The sequence below is a fragment of the Hemiscyllium ocellatum genome, chromosome 50 (genome assembly GCF_020745735.1).
Source record: "Hemiscyllium ocellatum isolate sHemOce1 chromosome 50, sHemOce1.pat.X.cur, whole genome shotgun sequence".
In the NCBI taxonomy this organism is placed as follows: Eukaryota; Metazoa; Chordata; class Chondrichthyes; order Orectolobiformes; family Hemiscylliidae; genus Hemiscyllium; species Hemiscyllium ocellatum.
Window position 1 is genome coordinate 8,829,455 of NC_083450.1, and position 17,524 is coordinate 8,846,978.

The 17,524-nt window shown below is 46.4% G+C and overlaps 1 protein-coding gene across 1 annotated transcript in view; it reads left to right on the plus strand.

The window, feature by feature from the left end:
* iqgap3 (IQ motif containing GTPase activating protein 3) overlaps nt 1-17,524 on the plus strand; it is a 93,957-nt gene that overhangs the window by 51,161 nt on the left and 25,272 nt on the right. Inside the window, exons 22-28 of the mRNA XM_060820614.1 lie at nt 2,877-2,946; nt 4,075-4,283; nt 5,920-6,072; nt 7,537-7,700; nt 9,766-9,990; nt 13,243-13,383; nt 16,345-16,429. Coding sequence (XP_060676597.1) covers nt 2,877-2,946; nt 4,075-4,283; nt 5,920-6,072; nt 7,537-7,700; nt 9,766-9,990; nt 13,243-13,383; nt 16,345-16,429 — 1,047 coding nt within the window. The remainder of the gene's footprint in view (nt 1-2,876; nt 2,947-4,074; nt 4,284-5,919; nt 6,073-7,536; nt 7,701-9,765; nt 9,991-13,242; nt 13,384-16,344; nt 16,430-17,524) is intronic.

Genomic DNA, 17,524 nt, shown 5'->3' on the forward strand with positions numbered 1-17,524 from the left:
GAGATATCAAATGTTGCAAAACCTGGCCACAGCTGCTTAATTCAAGGCTCGAAGCACCCTGTCTGGTGTGTGCATAAGTGCAGCTGTGGGAAAACCACCTCCTCTTTCAAAGAAGAACAAAGAAAACTTACAGCCCAGGAACAGGCCCTGCGGCCCTCCAAGCCTGAGCTGATCCAAATCGCTGTCTAAACCTATCGCCCAATTCCTAAGCATCTGTATCCCTTTGCTCCCCACTGACTCATGCATCTGTCCAGACACTTCTTAAATGAATCTCCTGCGCCTGCCTCTACTACCTCTGCTGGCAACGCGTTCCAGGCCCCTACCACCCTCTGTGTAATGTACTTGCCACATGTACCCCCCTTAAACTTTTCACCGCTGACCTTGAATGTGTGACCTCTCGTTATTGAATCCTTCACCCTGGGAAAAAGCTTATCTCTATCTAACCCGTCTATACTCTTCTTGATTTTGTTGACCTCACTCAGGTTCCCCCGCCTTTAATCTTTTTTCTAATGAAAACAATCCTAACTACTCAACCTCTCTTCATAGCTCGCACCTTCCATATCAGGCAACATCCACGTAAACCTTCTCTGCACCCTCTCCAAAGTGTCCACATCCTTTTGGTAATGTGGCAACCAGAACTGTACACAATATTCTAAATGCGGCCGAACCAATGTCTTCTACAATGTTAACATGACTTGCCAGCTCTTATACTCAATACCCTGTCTGAAGGCAAGCATACCATATGCCTTCTTGACCACTCTATCCACCTGTGCAGCAACATTCAGGGTACAATGGGCCTGAACTCCCAGATCTCTCTGCTCATCAACTTTTCCCGAGGCTCTTCTGTCTACTGTGTAATTCGCTCTAGAATTAGTCTTCCCAAAATGCATCACCTCACATTTGTCTGGATTGAACTCCATCTGCCACTTCTCTGCCCAACTCTCCAGTCGATCTATATTCTCCTGTATTCTTTAACAGTCCCCTATGCTTCCTGCTACTACAACAATCTTCGCGTCATCTCAACAGTGCCCTCTTCCAGATCATTTATGTGTATCACAAACAACAGTGGCCCCAGCACTGATCCCTGTGGAACACCACTGGTCACCTTTGTCCATTTCGGAAACTCCCTTCAACTACTACTACTGTCTCCTGTTGCTCAACCAGTTCTTTATCCATCTAGCTAGAACACCCTGCACACCATGTAACTTCACTTTCTCTATTAGTCTACCATGAGGAACCTTATCAAACGTCTGACTAAAGTCCATGTATATGACAACAACCGTCTTTCATTAATCTGTCAACTTGGTCACTTCCTCAAAGAACTCTATGTTGGTAAGGCATGATCTCCCCCACACAAAACCATGTTGCCCATCACTGATAAGCCCATTCTTTTCCAACTATAAATGGATTTTATCCCTCCGTACCTTCTCCAGCGACCTTCCCATCACTGATGTCAGGCTCATTGGTCTGTAGATTGCCTGGAATATCCCTACAACCCTTCTTGTATGTGGGGACAACACGAGCAACCCTCCAATCCACCAGCACCTCTCCTGTGTTTAAGGATGCTGCAAAGATAACTGTCAGGGCCCCAGCTACTTCCTCTCTTGCCTAACTACTTTTCAGCCTTCTGGATTCTGCAATAATTGTGATATATTGTATTTGGTCCTTCAAGCCTGCTCCACCATTCAGTACGGTCATAACTGTTTTGGCTGTGATCTCATCTCCATTGTCCCATTTGCAGCCTTAAATCCGTTGTCTATCAAAAATCTATCTAACTCCCCCTTTGGATAAGTTTGAATGCACTACCTTTTTGGGAAGAGAATTACACATTCTGATGACCCTCTGAGAAAAAGTAATTTTCCTTAACTTTGTCTTATTCTTAAAACATGTCCACTAGTTTTGGTCTTCCCCACAACCAAAGTTGTCCAGGTCTCCACTCTATCCAGTCCCTCGCCATCTTAACTTTTCCTTCACCTTGCCTGTCTCTCATTTCCTGTGTGTTCGAGTTATGGCTTTGTAAGCTCTTCCATTCTAGCCTTCTACAGGCACATCTTTTGTTTCTTCGTCCACTGCACTCTCTTTAACCTTGCAGTATGAATTTTTTTGGTGTTTAACCTTTCCTTTCTCAGACCTTTCCATTTGCTCTTCGTTTCCACCCCCCCCCCCCCCCAGCCTCCCCACCGCCTCATTCCATATCTTTCACTCATTCAGAGTACCCCATCCTGCAGGAAGTCCTCCAGACCTAAAATGTTGGCTCTTTTTTTTTCTCCATCAGCACTGCAGAGTGTTTCCCAATTCTCCATTTTGTTTTTTGCTTCAGATTTCCTGCATTTTGTTTTTGTGTGGGTGCGTTTCGTTTGTACACAGAGCTCATCACTTGGAACGACAGCATTTTAGACAGAAAGACCAACTCTTGGTTCATGATGTTTAAGATGATGGGCTCCTCCTCATTGTCTCCAAAGTAGAAGTATTGTGTCCTTGATGCTCCGACTGCCCAGTACAGCTTAATTCCCTGTTCCTGACACTATATTGTTGCTGTTAATTGGTGACCAGAGCCTATGGGGTGAAGCTGTGCCCACTAAATGTAGGGGCTCTCGTTGATCAGTTCATACTCTTTTAAATGGGAAGGAAATAGAAAGAGAAGTCGCCTTGACACCATCCACATCAAATGTTTCCAGGACAGGGTAGCATGAGATCACATGCAGAGTAAAGCTCCTTCTATCTGTTTTGACAGGAAATGATTGGAAAGTAAAGTCATAATTTACTTCATCAGTTCCTGATCACACAGGTTTGGTAACAGATGCCCACTCGACTGAAATCCTGGTACTGTGCTTCCTTGGACTCTCTAAAGACCAACTGTTTACTCATTTCTGCAGATTGCTTCGGTGGTGAAGATCCAGGCGTTTGTCAGAGCCAACAAAGCCAGAGGAGACTACAGGCTCCTGGGTAAGTGGTTTGAAGCACTGAATCATTTCAGGTTTCTTTGAGACCTGCAGCACTTTTCCTCTTCTGTAATCATTGCCAGCTGGCAACCCACTTGAAGCCAAGGCTCCGAGATGCAATGGAGGCTCTTCTGAATCCATCTTGGTCCAATTCCTCCAAGGGCTCTAGTGGTCTTCAGCGCTGCACCAAAGACGTTGCCTGTTTAGTCAGCCTTGCAGGAGCTTTTGCATTCACTCAAATTGGGAGAAAGTGAGGACTGCAGATGCTGGAGATCAGAGCTGAAAAATGTGTTGCTGGAAAAACGTAGCAGGTCAGGCAGCACCAAAAAGGTGCAGGAGAATCGACGTTCAGGAAAATGAAGAAGGGCGTATGCCCGAAACGTCGATTCTCCTGCTCCTTTGATGCTTCATTCACTCAGATTGGTTAGAGTTGGTCACTCAGCACCAGTCACTGATCTAACTCGTCACTCTAATGGACCAGTGAGGGTGTGCAGCCTTTCAGGTGAGGCTGTAAACCAATGCCCTGTCCTCCTTTGTCCTGAGAGGTTGCATTAGAGGTACCATAATGATATTTTAAAAGTATCTTTCACTGGATGTGGATCATCATTTGTTGCCCATCCCCAATTCCTTTTCATCTGCACCGATTACTGTACAGTTTCTGAGAGCAGTTAGGAATCCACCATGTTGCTGTGTGCCTGGAGGAGGGAGATTTTATGAGAAGAGCAGGGCTGGAGAAGATGGGCTTTATCTGCTGGGAAGTATTTAAACTGTGGGTTTTTTTTTTCAAAAATCTACTTTTGTACAGGCCTTTTTATTCCCCCAGCATTATTCGGGCCCTTCATTAGAAAAGCTGCCTCAGAGCTCATGACCCTTGAGTTGTAACTCATGGTTTAGGGAGTCCTGCATTAAGTGGTGCAAATTAGCAAATGCTGACCGTGATAAAGACCTGTTATTCAGTTCCAATACTATTGACGGAGCTGAATATCAGACAGAGTGCATGTCATGCATTGATGCAACACAACCCAAGCGGTGTCATGGCTAGGTCCCAATTTCACCTCTGTCTGCAACTTGAGTTCCACGGGCTATTGGAGCAAAGTTTGTTTCTCAAATTAAAAAAGCTTGTATTCCTCAGTCCGTGCCCAGAACCCTCCGCTGAGCGTGGTTCGGAAGTTTGCTCATCTCCTGGAGCACAGTGACCACGACTTCCGCGAGGAGTGGGAACTGATGCGACTGCGGGAGGAAGTGGTGCAGCACATACGTTCCAATCAACGCCTGGAGCAGGACCTCAACATCATGGACATAAAAATAGGGCTGCTGGTGAAGAACAGGATCACCCTGCAGGTGAGAGGCTGTCCAGCCCTTTAAGCAAGCGAAGTGTCTGGTTTTATTCCTCTTTTGGCAGGATTGTGCATTTTATCGTGCATGGGAGATTTCAAAAAGGTGGTTTAAGCTTGTGTAATTGAGAATATACTGCAGAGAAGCAGGCCATTCGGCCTCTGGCCTTTGTGCTCCTCACATATCCTTATTATTTCTTAACCCTCCCCTAACCTGGGACACCCTATCCTTCTATTCCTTTCTTGTTCTTGCATTTATCCAAATTCCCCCTTCTGTGTTTCTCTCCTATTTGCCTCAAACATTCTTTGTGGGTGCAATTCCGCACACTCCCTGCTCTTACGGTTGAAAGCATCTCTCTTGGTTTCTCATTTGGGTTTATTTGTGACCATCTTGCGTTTACAGCACCTACATTTGATCTTTACTGCCTAACCTTTCTAACGGCACTGAGGGTCTTCCTCCAACCACGAGCTCTACGGTGGTTCACAAAAGCAGTTCACCACCTGCCTTCTCCAGGGCACTTGGGGATTGGCAGTAAATTCTGCTCTAACCAGTGACGCCAACATCTTGAAAACAGTTTTTAAAAAAAAAAATTAGGAATGAATCTGCAACATCGCCACTTTGACTCTGTCAAACTTTGTCATGGTTTTTTGTAACCTCTGTCTCATCACATTTCAGCCTTCCCTTCCTAGAGGAACCTTCCTCAGTTTCTTTGGCATTTTGTTGATAATCATAACTTCTCACTTCTGGTATTATAATGTCCTGGCTCAGGTATCATCCTCGTAAATTTCCATTTGTGCCTTCTCTAATGTCTCTATGGTCTTTGTTTATAGTGCGGAGATCAGAACTGTGTGCATTGACCCCCCAAGTGTGGTGCAAATTCTAGAAAGGACAGAAACAAAAGCATGGCTGTCTTTTGTACATGGTTCAATTCTAAATCATTCTGTGTCTCAGACTGTTATCATAGTTGATCGCTGGCTCCCTGTACCTATTAAGATTTTAGTCACCAAGAAGGGGTGTTCCTTTATTTCTTGCTGGTGGTACAGTATGTCATTTCTACTTAGCACTTTGCCATTGATATAATTTCTCGCATGTATTGACTGTCTCATGAATGTCACTGTCCATAACAGGGTACAACTTCAATGATGATGCCATGTTTGATACCACCCATACCCATTCTGACTGGTATGGAAATACACCCTTTTAGTGGTTACTTCTGAACACTCACCCTTTTATTTGTTTAGAATGGATTAATTCTTCCATAGAACAGCATAGATAAACGCTGACTTCAGGACCATGATTTCTGTGAGTGATAGCTGGTGGTTAACTCTGAGCCATCATTCTTGACTGGGGCCCTGAACCCTGGACCCCTCTCTCCCTGCCCGTCTACACTGTTGCAGTTGTTGCTCGCGATTGGAGCAGTGTTGCTGGACAAAGAATAGATGGCAGTGGGCTGACATGCCTGGTAAATCATGGACAAAATTACGCCTTTTTGAGCCAAAGATTTTATTGCAGTTGACTATTTAGTCATCGTGCTGACCTGTGAGTAAAGCATGACTTCACTGAACCAGTGCCAAAGTTTTATGGAGCATGGGGATGTATCTCCAAGACAGAAACTGGGACACTGTTGCTTTCAATTTTGTAGGAAGTGGTTTCCCACTGCAAGAAACTTACTAAGAAGAACAAGGGTCAGTTAGAAGACTTGATGGTGATCGACAAGCAGAAGGGGTTGAAGGCTCTCAGCAGACAGAAGCGGGAGAAACTTGAGGCATATCAACATCTCTTCTACCTCCTGCAGGTAACCGTGGTTTCGCAGCGACAATGTCTCCTCCTGTCACCCCACTTGATTTTCCCTTGCCATCTGTTATTTGGCTGAAGGGCCTTCAGATGGAGTGAGGGAGATTGTAGCAGGGCTTGCCTGATCTCGAGGGGACTGGAGCACAGTGTGGGGAGGGTGGGAAGACTTGTTTTGCTGCTGTTTTTTGTTTTAGTCGCATTGTGGTGTGGGTACAGCCACTGTTGAGCAAGCGAAGACACAGAGTAGGTCAGCAGCTGCGATCTAATTGAAATGAAGGAACAGGTGTAAGAAGGCTGAATGGCCTTCTCTTGTTCCTTTGGTGTTTAGTTTCCACCCCTCCCTTTGCCCTGTTATCTCCCCACAGCATAAAAATGGATAAATTGTCTAGAGGGAGCCTCATCCCATTTTCTGAAATACACCAGAGGGGACTCTTCTGTTAAGCTGATAGGGTGTCCTGTTGTCAAACCATCATTCAATTGCTTCAATTGCTTGCTTCAGACATATTCCTCTGAAGTATTTTATCGATGAGAATTTGAAAGTTGAAAACTATATTTGAGCTGGAAAAAGGAAAGTGATAAAAGGAATATCCAACACAATTTGGACACATTCACAATTATTGTCAAAGGGTTAAATCCAAGGGAAGACTGATTTTGTTTTTTCGTATTCCTTTAATTCATTCAGGGGATGTGGGCACCACTAGCTAGGTCTGCATTTGTTCCCCATCTCTAATTGCCCAGATTATGCAGTTGAGAGTTAACCACATTGCTGTGGGTGTGGAATAGGTCCAGCCAACCTAAGGATGACTTCCTTCTCTGAGGGGCGTTCATGATCCAGATGAGTTTCCACAACATTTGACAATGGTTTTATAGTCATTTGATTCTGGGTTTTTATTGAATTCATTGAACCCAAGAATCTGGAACATTTAGTTTGGTTGTTGTGGTTTTGTTGGCCGAGCTGGGAGTTTGTGTTGCAAACTTTTCTTCCCCTGTCTAGGTGACATCCTCAGTGCATTGTTGATAGAATGTGTTGATAGAACAAACACATCGACCTGGACCCAATATACCGGCCACTACAGCGGACAGCAAGAACTGACAACCGGAAGCGGCAGAGACAAACCACTATAAATGCCGGAGGAAACATCACCGAAGCGCTTCACAGGAGGCTCCCAAGCACTGAGGATGTCACCTAGACAGGGGACGAAACGTTTGCAACACAAACTCCCAGCTCGGCGAACAGAACCACAACAGCGAGCACCCGAGCTACAAATCTTCTCCCAAACTTTGAATTTAGTTTGGTGTTCTGGATTGCTAGTCCAGTGATGTTAACATAAGCTGGGTCTTGGTCCAGATTGTAATTTTGTGATCCATTTTTGTTTTGTGGTGTTTGGGACTAGCTGGTGATGTCTGTTCTTATTGGATTAAAAGCTCATTGACTTTCGATCTGCGCCTGTTTCTCTTGTGCTAGACAAAGCCGGTGTACTTGGCCAAACTGATTTTCCAGATGCCCCAGAACAGATCAACCAAGTTCATAGATTCCGTCATATTCTCACTCTACAACTACGCAGCCAACCAGAGAGAAGACTACCTGCTCTTGCGTCTGTTCACCACTGCTCTTCAAGAGGAAATTAAGTATGTGACCATGGTGATGGGAAAGATAAATAGTAGCAGGAGGGGGCTATTTGGTCCCTCGAGCCTGCCCTGCCATTCAACCAGATCATGGCTGACTTTCTACCTCTTCACCAGTCAGTGCACTAGCCCTATACCCCTCAATGTCCTCAATCTCGAGAAGTCTATCTTGAATATTCTCAATGGCATGGTCTTTTACCCAGGGAATACAAAACTAGAGAGCAAAGGTTTAAGGTGAGAGGGGAAAGATTTTAATAGGGACCTGAGGGGCAACTTTTTCACGCAGATGGTGGTGTGCGCATGGAATGAGCTGCCAATCGAAGAGGCTGGTACAATTACAACATTTTTAAAAAGCATCTGGATGGGGTCACGAATAGGAGGGTTTAGATGGTGATGGGCCAAATGCTGGCAAATGGGACTAGATTAATTTAGGATCTGTAGTCGGCATGGACAAGTTGGATTTATTTCCATGCTGCACTTCTGTATGATTGAGAATCTACAAACCTCTGGGATCGAGAATTCCTAATATTCACCAACCTCCAAGTGAAGAACTTGCTCGTCATTTCAGTCATAAATGGCTTACCTCATCCGAAGGTGGTTTGCTGGCTGTAGACCAAACCTCCCCCACCCCAGGGGAAAAACCCTTCCTCCATCTACCCTTATTGATCCTAGTAAACGTGATGCCTGCTTCAATCTTCTATTATTGACTTGTTATTTGACTGCCCAGGCATCAGAGGATCCTGCCCTAATCCGATGCCCAAATAGGAGTCACTGGATAGTAGGCAGAAGTGAAATCCCTGTCCATATACTCCCGAGGGTGTGTGGAGTGGCAGAGGTGAAGGTGATATCCCCTCAACCACAGCCAAGCAAATAAACACAAAGCAGAGAAACTCACTCTGGTATTCTGGCCTGTGTGCATCAGTCTTGTACTGAGCACTGGTCATTTTTCTCTGCACCAGGTCATTAAGACAGCAATTCAGTTCCTTCTGCTTGCTACTCTCTGCAGTGTATGTGAAAACCTCAGGTTGCTCACATGGGATGTCATAGATACAATACAAACAGGCTTATTCCTGTAAAGTGCTTCAATATGATACCTCTTGACCCAGCAAGACGTGGCCATTTAACAAGGATGATTTATTGACTGACTTTTTCCCTAGATGCCTTTTCCTGCTTATGTCTGTGTGCCCCTGAGGTAAACTACTCATTTCCTTATAGGTGCAGAAATAGCAGGGAAGGGGGATGTTCAGGCTTGTGCAGAAGTGGTTGCTAGTGGGTGGAGAAGTCCGAGCAGGTTGGTGAAGTGCAGAGAGACAACGCTTCTAGCTATCTGATCTAGATCTGCAATATTGTGCTCTCTCTCGCTCGCCCTCTCTCTCTTTCACTGGCTGTTGTGGAGCTGAGGGTCAGTTTTTAGTAGCTCTTTTAGAGATGAGGAATTCCTTTCTGTCTAAAAAAGCTGCTTGGGGTTCATTTGGAATGTGGAGTGATTGGATCAGCCACATTTCTGTTGAATGGCAGAGCAGGCAGGAAGGGCTGAATGGCCTACTCCTCATTCGGGCGTTTGGGAGAGAATCTTGTCTCTTTGGAACTCTCTATCCCCAACAAGTGGAGGAGACTGGCTCCTTTGAATATTTTTAAGATTGACATGGATGTTCTGTTCACTAACTAGGGGGATTGGGGTGAAATGGAAAGTGGGGTTGAGGCCGCAGTCAGATCAGCCATGGATCTTGTGAAGGGATGGAGCGGGCTCAACTGACTGAATGGCCCGCTCCTGCTTCTAACTTGTACGTTCATGTTTCCTCATGTGGCTCGAATGTTGTCTGATAACCCTTCAGTGAAGCACCTTGGAATGTTTAAAAGGCCTGTTATCATCAAGTTGAAGTAAGGAAGAGTGTTTAAAAAGTTGAGGCCAATTAAACGCGGTCATTATCTGTACAGAAGTTGTTTTTGGCTGCTGTAAAATGTCCACGGACGGTGAGGCTTTGTTTTTTTTTATTCAAATTGGTACAACTCTCCACCAAGATTCTCCACTTTCTCTTCTTTCGTTTTTCCCCCCCAACCCATCCAGATCAAAGGTTGACCAGGTCCGAGAGATCATCACTGGCAACCCCACCGTCACCAAGCTGGTGGTGAGTTTCTACCGGAATGTCCGTGGTCAGAACGCCTTGCGGGAGATCCTGGGGCCCGTCGTCAAGGAGATTCTGCAGGATAAATCCCTGAGCATCAAGACCGACCCTGTCGATATTTACAAGAGCTGGGTGAACCAGATGGAGACTGAAACTGGGCAGAGAAGGTAAAGGTTGGAACAGTGTGTCTGCGGGTGGGGGCTGGGATCGCCATGACATAGGTCCCTCCCGTCTGGGCGAAGTGGAACCACTTCCTGCTCCCAAGGGTTACAGGCATTGCTGAACCTGCTCTTGTCCTGTGCCCCCTTGTGGGCATTTGGCAAAGACCAGATCAGGCTGGGCTGTGGGTCCCTCCCCACCTCTTGAGACAAATTCTCAAACTCTCACAGGGCAAAAGGAGTTTGCCTGTCCTTGAAATCACACAGGGCGGAGAGTATGTCTTTGACATCTAATATTCCTAAGGTAATTGGCCACCCAACCCCTACTCCTGATAGCAAATCTCTGCAACATTGTAGTAATCCTGGAATGTTTAGTCCCATTGCCAGTGGCTTTGTATCCACCACTGCGCTGGTGTGTCGCTTGCTCCATTCTGCTCAGTCTTGAGGGTGGGTAGGATCAGTGCCCACCCCCAGTCAGCAGAGTATTTGATCTGAAGCAAATCTCTTTCTAATTGTACAGCTTCAGGTTAAGTGCATGTGTGGCAAGGTACCAATTAAAATTGGGGAGGGTAGGTAGAATTGATGAGGTGTCTGGTTTTAAATCTAACCAGGTTTGTCCAGCAAATGTAGCTCTAGGCCTGCTGTTTTGAATTCTGCACCAGACTTCCCTCTCAGCTCCCGGTTTGAAGAGAATCAAATTTCTGTACTGTTCACTGAAGAAATGTGAAGACAATAAATTTTGTTCCTAATGCTGCTGTCCTGTTCTCGCTGAAGCTCGCAGGGCTTCAGTCTCCAGCTGAATACCTTTTCTTCCAGATTAGCACTGGGCTATCTGGCTGCCACTGAGTTCACCTCTTAAGCTCTCTCCTTTATCTCAGTTAACATCTGTGTGTGAGTAAGCAGGAGCCTTCAGGTTCCAGTTGTGGGGTGTTGGAAAATCTGCGGCCTGTGGCAACCTCCATCCAAACCATTGAGGCAGGCACCTTCTGATCTGTCTCCCATGATGATCAACAGCATTAACCTTCGTTGAATTTCTCGCCCCATCCCTACCCTCAAAGTCAACATGCTGGAGCTGACCATTGACCAGGAACCAGCTATTTCAATACAATTGCAAGAGCAGGTCTGTGGCTGCGAATTCTGTGGAGACTAACTCTCCTTTGTTCTCCCAAAAGCTGGTCCACTGTTAGCAAAGCACAAGTCAGGAGTGTGATAGAATACTCTGCACTTGCCTGGATGGGTGCAGCTCCAACAACACTGGAGAAGCTCGACACCACCCTGGACAAAGCAACCCGCTCGATTGGCACCACATCCCCAAGCACTCGCTCCCTCCCCTACTGATGCTCAGTAGCAGCAGTGCGTGCCATTGACAAGCCAGGCTGCAACAACGTCAGTGGCACTCCTTGAACCTGTGACCGCTTTCATTTGGGGCAAAGGTACTAGACATGGGAAGACCACTGTCTGCAAATTCTTGGGACTTTCACTGGGTCAAAATCTCGGAACACTCCCTTTTTAACATCACTGGGTGTCCCTATGCATATACTATGGTGGTACAAGAAGGCAGCTCACCACAGCCTTCTCAAGGGGCAATTAGGGATGAGCAACAAATGCTGACCCAGTCAGCAATGCTCATGTCACAAGATTGGATAATAAAAGCACCACAAGCTGAATGCTGATTTGCTTTGCTTTTTCCTTTTAAACATAAGGGTTGTAGAACTTTGTCAAAGTACTTCATCTCTAAAGCAGTACTCAAATGTAATTCTTTCATGTTGTGACCTCCTTTATAGTCATCGTTGATCCTTTAACCAGGTATTTATTTCAAGCAGGGCCTGTCATTCTTCCAAATCTTTGGTGCTAATTCCAAATCTCGGAACAACTCTGGCTTACTAGCTCTTTCTCTTAACAAATCCCATTTTTTTTAAAAAAAAAATTCTCTTTCAAAATTCACTTTGTCAGTCAAGTCCAAAAATTGCCCCCTCCTAAGCCTTTTTCCCATGGCTTGGGTGTTATGTTCCCTTTTAAACTGTTTTATGTTATAAACAGTCGCCTGTCATCCCTACAGGGCTCCCACCGGCTGCCCAGACCTGCGCATCACTTTGCAGTCCGGTGAGTGGACAGACATTGGCATTTGGGGAACTGGGGAGTGCTTTATCCCAGATGGTGCTGAGCTTCTCAAGTGTTGGAGCCATACTTGACCAGGCAAGTGGGGATTATTCCATCGCACTCCTGACTTGTGGCTTGTCGATGGTGAACAGGCTTTAGGAGAGTCTGGTGGTGAGATACTCATTGCAGGATTCCCAGCCTCTGCCTGTTCTTGCTGCAGTAGTATTTATATGGCTGTGTCCAGTTCAGCTTCTGGTCAGTGGTAACTTCCTTGGATTATGGATCTGGCTGTCGTTGTATTTATTTCTTGTGAATGCACGCTTTGAGACTGGCAAACCGTTCTCCTTAGCGGTGTCTGTCTGTCGATCTTATACTCGCCAAAGTCTGTGCAGGGCTGTACCATTTCAAAGTGTGGCCATATCTTTGTGCAAAGGAACTCAAAACTTTGCAGCAGATCTATCAGAATAAAACTGTGCTTGTGATTGTGAACTCCCAAGACCACTTTAGCTTCACCTGTCTCTAGCACTGAGTTCTGTAAATTGAGACGGCAAGACATGTGTTGCGTGCAGTTCTGGTCTCCTTCCTATCGGAAAGATGTTGTGAAACTTGAAAGGGTTCAGAAAAGATTTACAAGGATGTTGCCAGGGTTGGAGGGTTTGAGCTATAGGGAGAGTCTGAACAGGCTGGGGGCTGTTTTCCCTGGAGTGTTGGAGGCTTAGGGGTGACCTTATAGAGGTTTACAAAATTATGAGGGGAATGGATAGGATAAATCGACAAAGTCTTTTCCCTGGGGTCGGGGAGTCCACAACTGGAGGGCATAGGTTTAGGGTGAGAGGGGAAAGATATAAAAGAGACCCAAGGAGCAACTTTTTAATCCAGAGGGTGGTACGTGTATGGAATGAGCTGCCAGAGGAAGTGGTGGAGGCTGGTACGATGACAATATTTAAAAGGCATCTGCATAGGTACATGTGTAGGAAGGATTTGGAGGGATATGGTCCAGGTGCTGGCAAGTGGTACGAGATTGGATTGGGATATCTGGTTGGCATGGACGGGTTGGACCGAAGGGTCTGTTCCCATGCTGTACATCTCTATGACTCTATGTCAAAAACAAGCAATTGATTTTCTCTTTCCCTCTTTCTCTCCCTCTCCCTCCCACTTCAGCAAATTGCCATATGAGGTGACTCCAGAGCAAGCCCTGACCCACCATGAAGTCCAGCGGAGGCTGGACATATCCATTCGCAATCTCCGGGCTGCTACTGACAAATTCCTCGCTGCCATTATCTCTGGCGTGGACAAAATACCGTACGTACTCTGAAGCTTTCTCCAAGCATATTCGGCATGGCCTCATAACCTTGCATGTGGTTGTGGATGTTGTCAGTCGGAGGTCAGTGTCTCATGGTTGCTTGTCACGACTCCTCCATAACTTAAAAAGAGAGTCGGCATTTCTCTCACACCTGCAAATCTCAGAGTGCCCCACAGAATTGTTATGGTGCAACTCAACTTGGCTGTTTGAGTTGTCTGAATGAGCATCGTGTCTTGGTGCCATTCTCCAGCCTTTTTCCCCAGAACTCTGCCCGTTATATCTATTTAAATAATCACCCATTGCCCTCTTTTGACAGTGAATGATAAAGCATACGATAGAATCATAGAATTTCACAGTGCAGAAGGAGGTCATTCGACCCATTGTGTCTGTACTGGTTCTCAAAAGAGCAACCCTGCTAATTCCACTCTCCAGCCCTATCTCTGTAGCCCACTAATTTCACCACCTTTCAAATATGTTGTGGTTCTGTTCGCCGAGCTGGAAGTTTTTGTTGCAAACGTTTTGTCCCCTGGCTAGGCGACATCATCAGTGCTTTGGGGCCTCCTGCGAAGCGCTTCTTTGATGTTTCTTCCGGTATTTATAGTGACACCCGGAAGCGGCAAGGACAGACCACTATAAATACCGGAAGAAACATCAAAGAAGCGCTTCGCAGGAGGCTCCAAAGCACTGATGATGTCGCCTAGCCAGGGGGCAAAACGTTTGCAACAAAAACTTCCAGCTCGGCAAACAGAACCACAACAACGAGCACCCGAGCTACAAATCTTCGCACAAACCTTGAACCTTTCAAATATATTCCACTCCCTTTTTAAAATCTCCCAGTGGAATCCATCTCCACTGTTCTTCTGGGCAGCGCATTCCAAATCCTAACAACTCTGAGTGAAGAGTTTTCTTCTCCTATTATTCCGAGCTCTCGTGCTGACAGTTTTGAAATTGTTATCACCAGTTACTGACATATTAACTAGTGGGAACAGAATCTCCTCCTTTACACTGTCAAAATTGTTCATAATTTTACGCACCACAATAAGATCTCCTCTTAATCTTCTCTCCTTCAAGGAGAATAAACCCAGTTCCTCTGTTGTTTCCTGGTATCGAAAATCTCTCCTGCTGTATAATTCTGGTAAATCTCCTTTGAGCTCTCTCCAGGGCTTTAACATCCTCCCTTAAGTAAAGTGACCAGTATTGAACGTGATCTTCCAAATGTGGTCTGACCAATGATTTGCAGAATGACCTTTATTCATCAGGGAATAGAAGCCAAGAATAAGGAATTTATGCTAATTATGTATTTTTAACAAAAGGTCCAGCCTCAACTGGAGTATTGCATCCAATTCTGGCACCGCATACAAAGGAAAATGTGAAAGGGTGCCAGCTTGGAAAGGATGGCTCGTGTGTGTGCGTGTGCTGACACAGGCGGGAAGTTAGTGCTTGGGGGAAGGGGGGTGGTGGGCATGCTGATTGGCTCAAGTCCGACTGTAAATGATATTGAAACAAATCTCTCACAGCTCAATTGCATTGTGGGTCCCAATGATTTACTGATTTTAAACTGGAACATTGTTAAACTGGGAAATGTTAAATGTGAACTTGCTGTTTTTATGATGTGTAGTTGCTATCGGAGGAAACGTATGAAGCAACCTGCCACTGCGTAGAATCCCTACAGTGTGGAAACTGGCCATTTGTCTAATACGTCAACACCAACCCTCTGCAGAGCAACCCAGCCAGACCCATTCCCCTACCCTACCGCTCTACATTTACCCTTGACTAATGCACCTAACCTACATATCCCTCAGCACCATGGGACAATTTACCAATTCACCCTAAGTTGCACATCTTTGGACTGTGGGAGAAAGCCAGAGTATCCAGAGGAAACTCATGCAGACGCAGGAAGAATGTGCAAACTCCACACAGACAGTCGTCCGATGCTGGAATTGAACCCAGGTCTCTGGCGCTGTGAGGCTGCAGTGCTAACCACTGAGCCACGCAATCATGAAAAGTAATCTCACTTTTCTCAGTAATGTTGATTTGATGGACAGACATTGGTGCAAGATGCTGAGCACAGCTGAGACTGCTTCACCAACCCCAGCTCTTGGGTGCAATTGCAACACTTAAAAGATATTTAGACAGCTACATAGATAGGAAAGGTTTTGATGGATATAGGCCAAACGCAGGCAAATGAAACTAGTTCGGTTCAGGAAACCAGGTCAGCACGGATGAGTTGGGCCAAAGGTCTGTTTCTGTGGATAAAAGCAAAATACTGTTGATGCTGGAATCTGAAACCAAAAGAAAAAATGCTGGAAAATCTCAGCAGGTCTGTAAGGAGAGAAAAGAGCTGATGTTTTGAGACTAGACTTGAAACGTCAGCTCTTTTCTCTCCTTACAGATGCTGCCAGACCTGCTGAAATTTTCCAGCATTTTCTCTTTTGGGGTCTATTTCTGTACTGAATGATCCTGCTGAGTCACCGAGATCAGCTGCAGTTAACGCTGGGGGGCTTCTCAAATTAGATGAACCAAGCCCCACTCAGTCTGCTCTGAATTGTTGCTCACTGGCTCCGGCTTCAGTCCCATAGAGTAGATTGTTGCTACATATCAGACCAGCTCACCAACTTATTGGCCATGTGAGCAGATGTATCAAGTGTCAATCTCCATGAGTCAATGTACTCATTTGCAGAGGGTTGTGAGATTAAAGATTCTTCTCCACGCTGTTTCCCATGCCTGCAAAAGAAGGAGAAGGTTAATGGCTTTTTTTAAACGCAGGAAAATCTGGAGCTGACTCAGACAAACATTCAAAGAAAAGAGGAATCGCACATATAATCGATGGGGGAGAAAACATCCAGGTTGGAGGGGAAATGAGTTGGAGAGCCAGTGTATGCTCGATGGGCCAAATGGTTGCCTGCTGTGCGATGAGATCTATTGAGAACCTAATATTCGTCATCTTGTTCCAAGCACAGGTACGGAATGCGGTACACTGCCAAAGTGTTGAAAAGCTCGCTGCATGAGAAGTTCCCGGGTGCCACTGAAGCTGAATTGTTGAAGGTAAGCTTTAACCAATGGATGTGCCTGGAATTTCTGTCTCTGTCACTCACATCATGTTCTTCTTGCCCCCACCACAACCACAACGTTTCCCACTTTGTCTCTTTCTTCCTCACCCCTTCTCGCATTCCCGTTTCTTTACCTCTCTTTTCTTTCTCTCTTGCTGTCGTGCTCTCTCTCACTCTGTTGTATTAATACGATGGGTGCAGCATCAAGACATGCAGACGAGAAGAGTCCGTCTCTGCACCACCATTAACATCACTCCTCCTCTCACCCCCCCCTCCACCTCTGCCCCATTGACACCACTCCCTTCTCCCCCCCCAACCTCTGCCCCATTAACACCACTGCCACCTCCCCCCCAACCTCTGCCCCATTAACACCACTCCCCCCAACCTCTGCCCCATTGACACCACTCCCCTCCACCCCCCAACCTCTGTCCCATTAACATCACTCCCCCACTCTCCCAACCTCTGCCCCATTATACCACTCCCCCCAACCTCTGCCCCATTAACACCACTCCCCCACTCTCCCCAACCTCTGCCCCATTATACCACTCCCCCCAACCTCTGCCCCATTAACACCACTCCCCCACTCTCCCCAACCTCTGTCCCATTAACATCACTCCCCCACTCTCCCAACCTCTGCCCCATTATACCACTCCCCCCAACCTCTGCCCCATTAACACCACTCCCCCACTCTCCCCAACCTCTGCCCCATTATACCACTCCCCCCAACCTCTGCCCCATTAACACCACTCCCCCCAACCTCTGCCCCATTGACACCACTCCCCTCCACCCCCCAACCTCTGTCCCATTAACATCACTCCCCCACTCTCCCAACCTCTGCCCCATTATACCACTCCCCCCAACCTCTGCCCCATTATACCACTCCCCCCAACCTCTGCCCCATTAACACCACTGCACCCCTCCCCCCAACCTCTGCCCCATTAACACCACTCCCCAACCTCTGCTCCATTAACATCACTCCCCCCCCCCCCCAACCTCTATCCCATTAACACCACTCCCCTACTCCCCAACCTCTGTCCCATTAACACCACTCCCCCACTCTCCCAACCTCTGCCCCATTAACACCACTCCC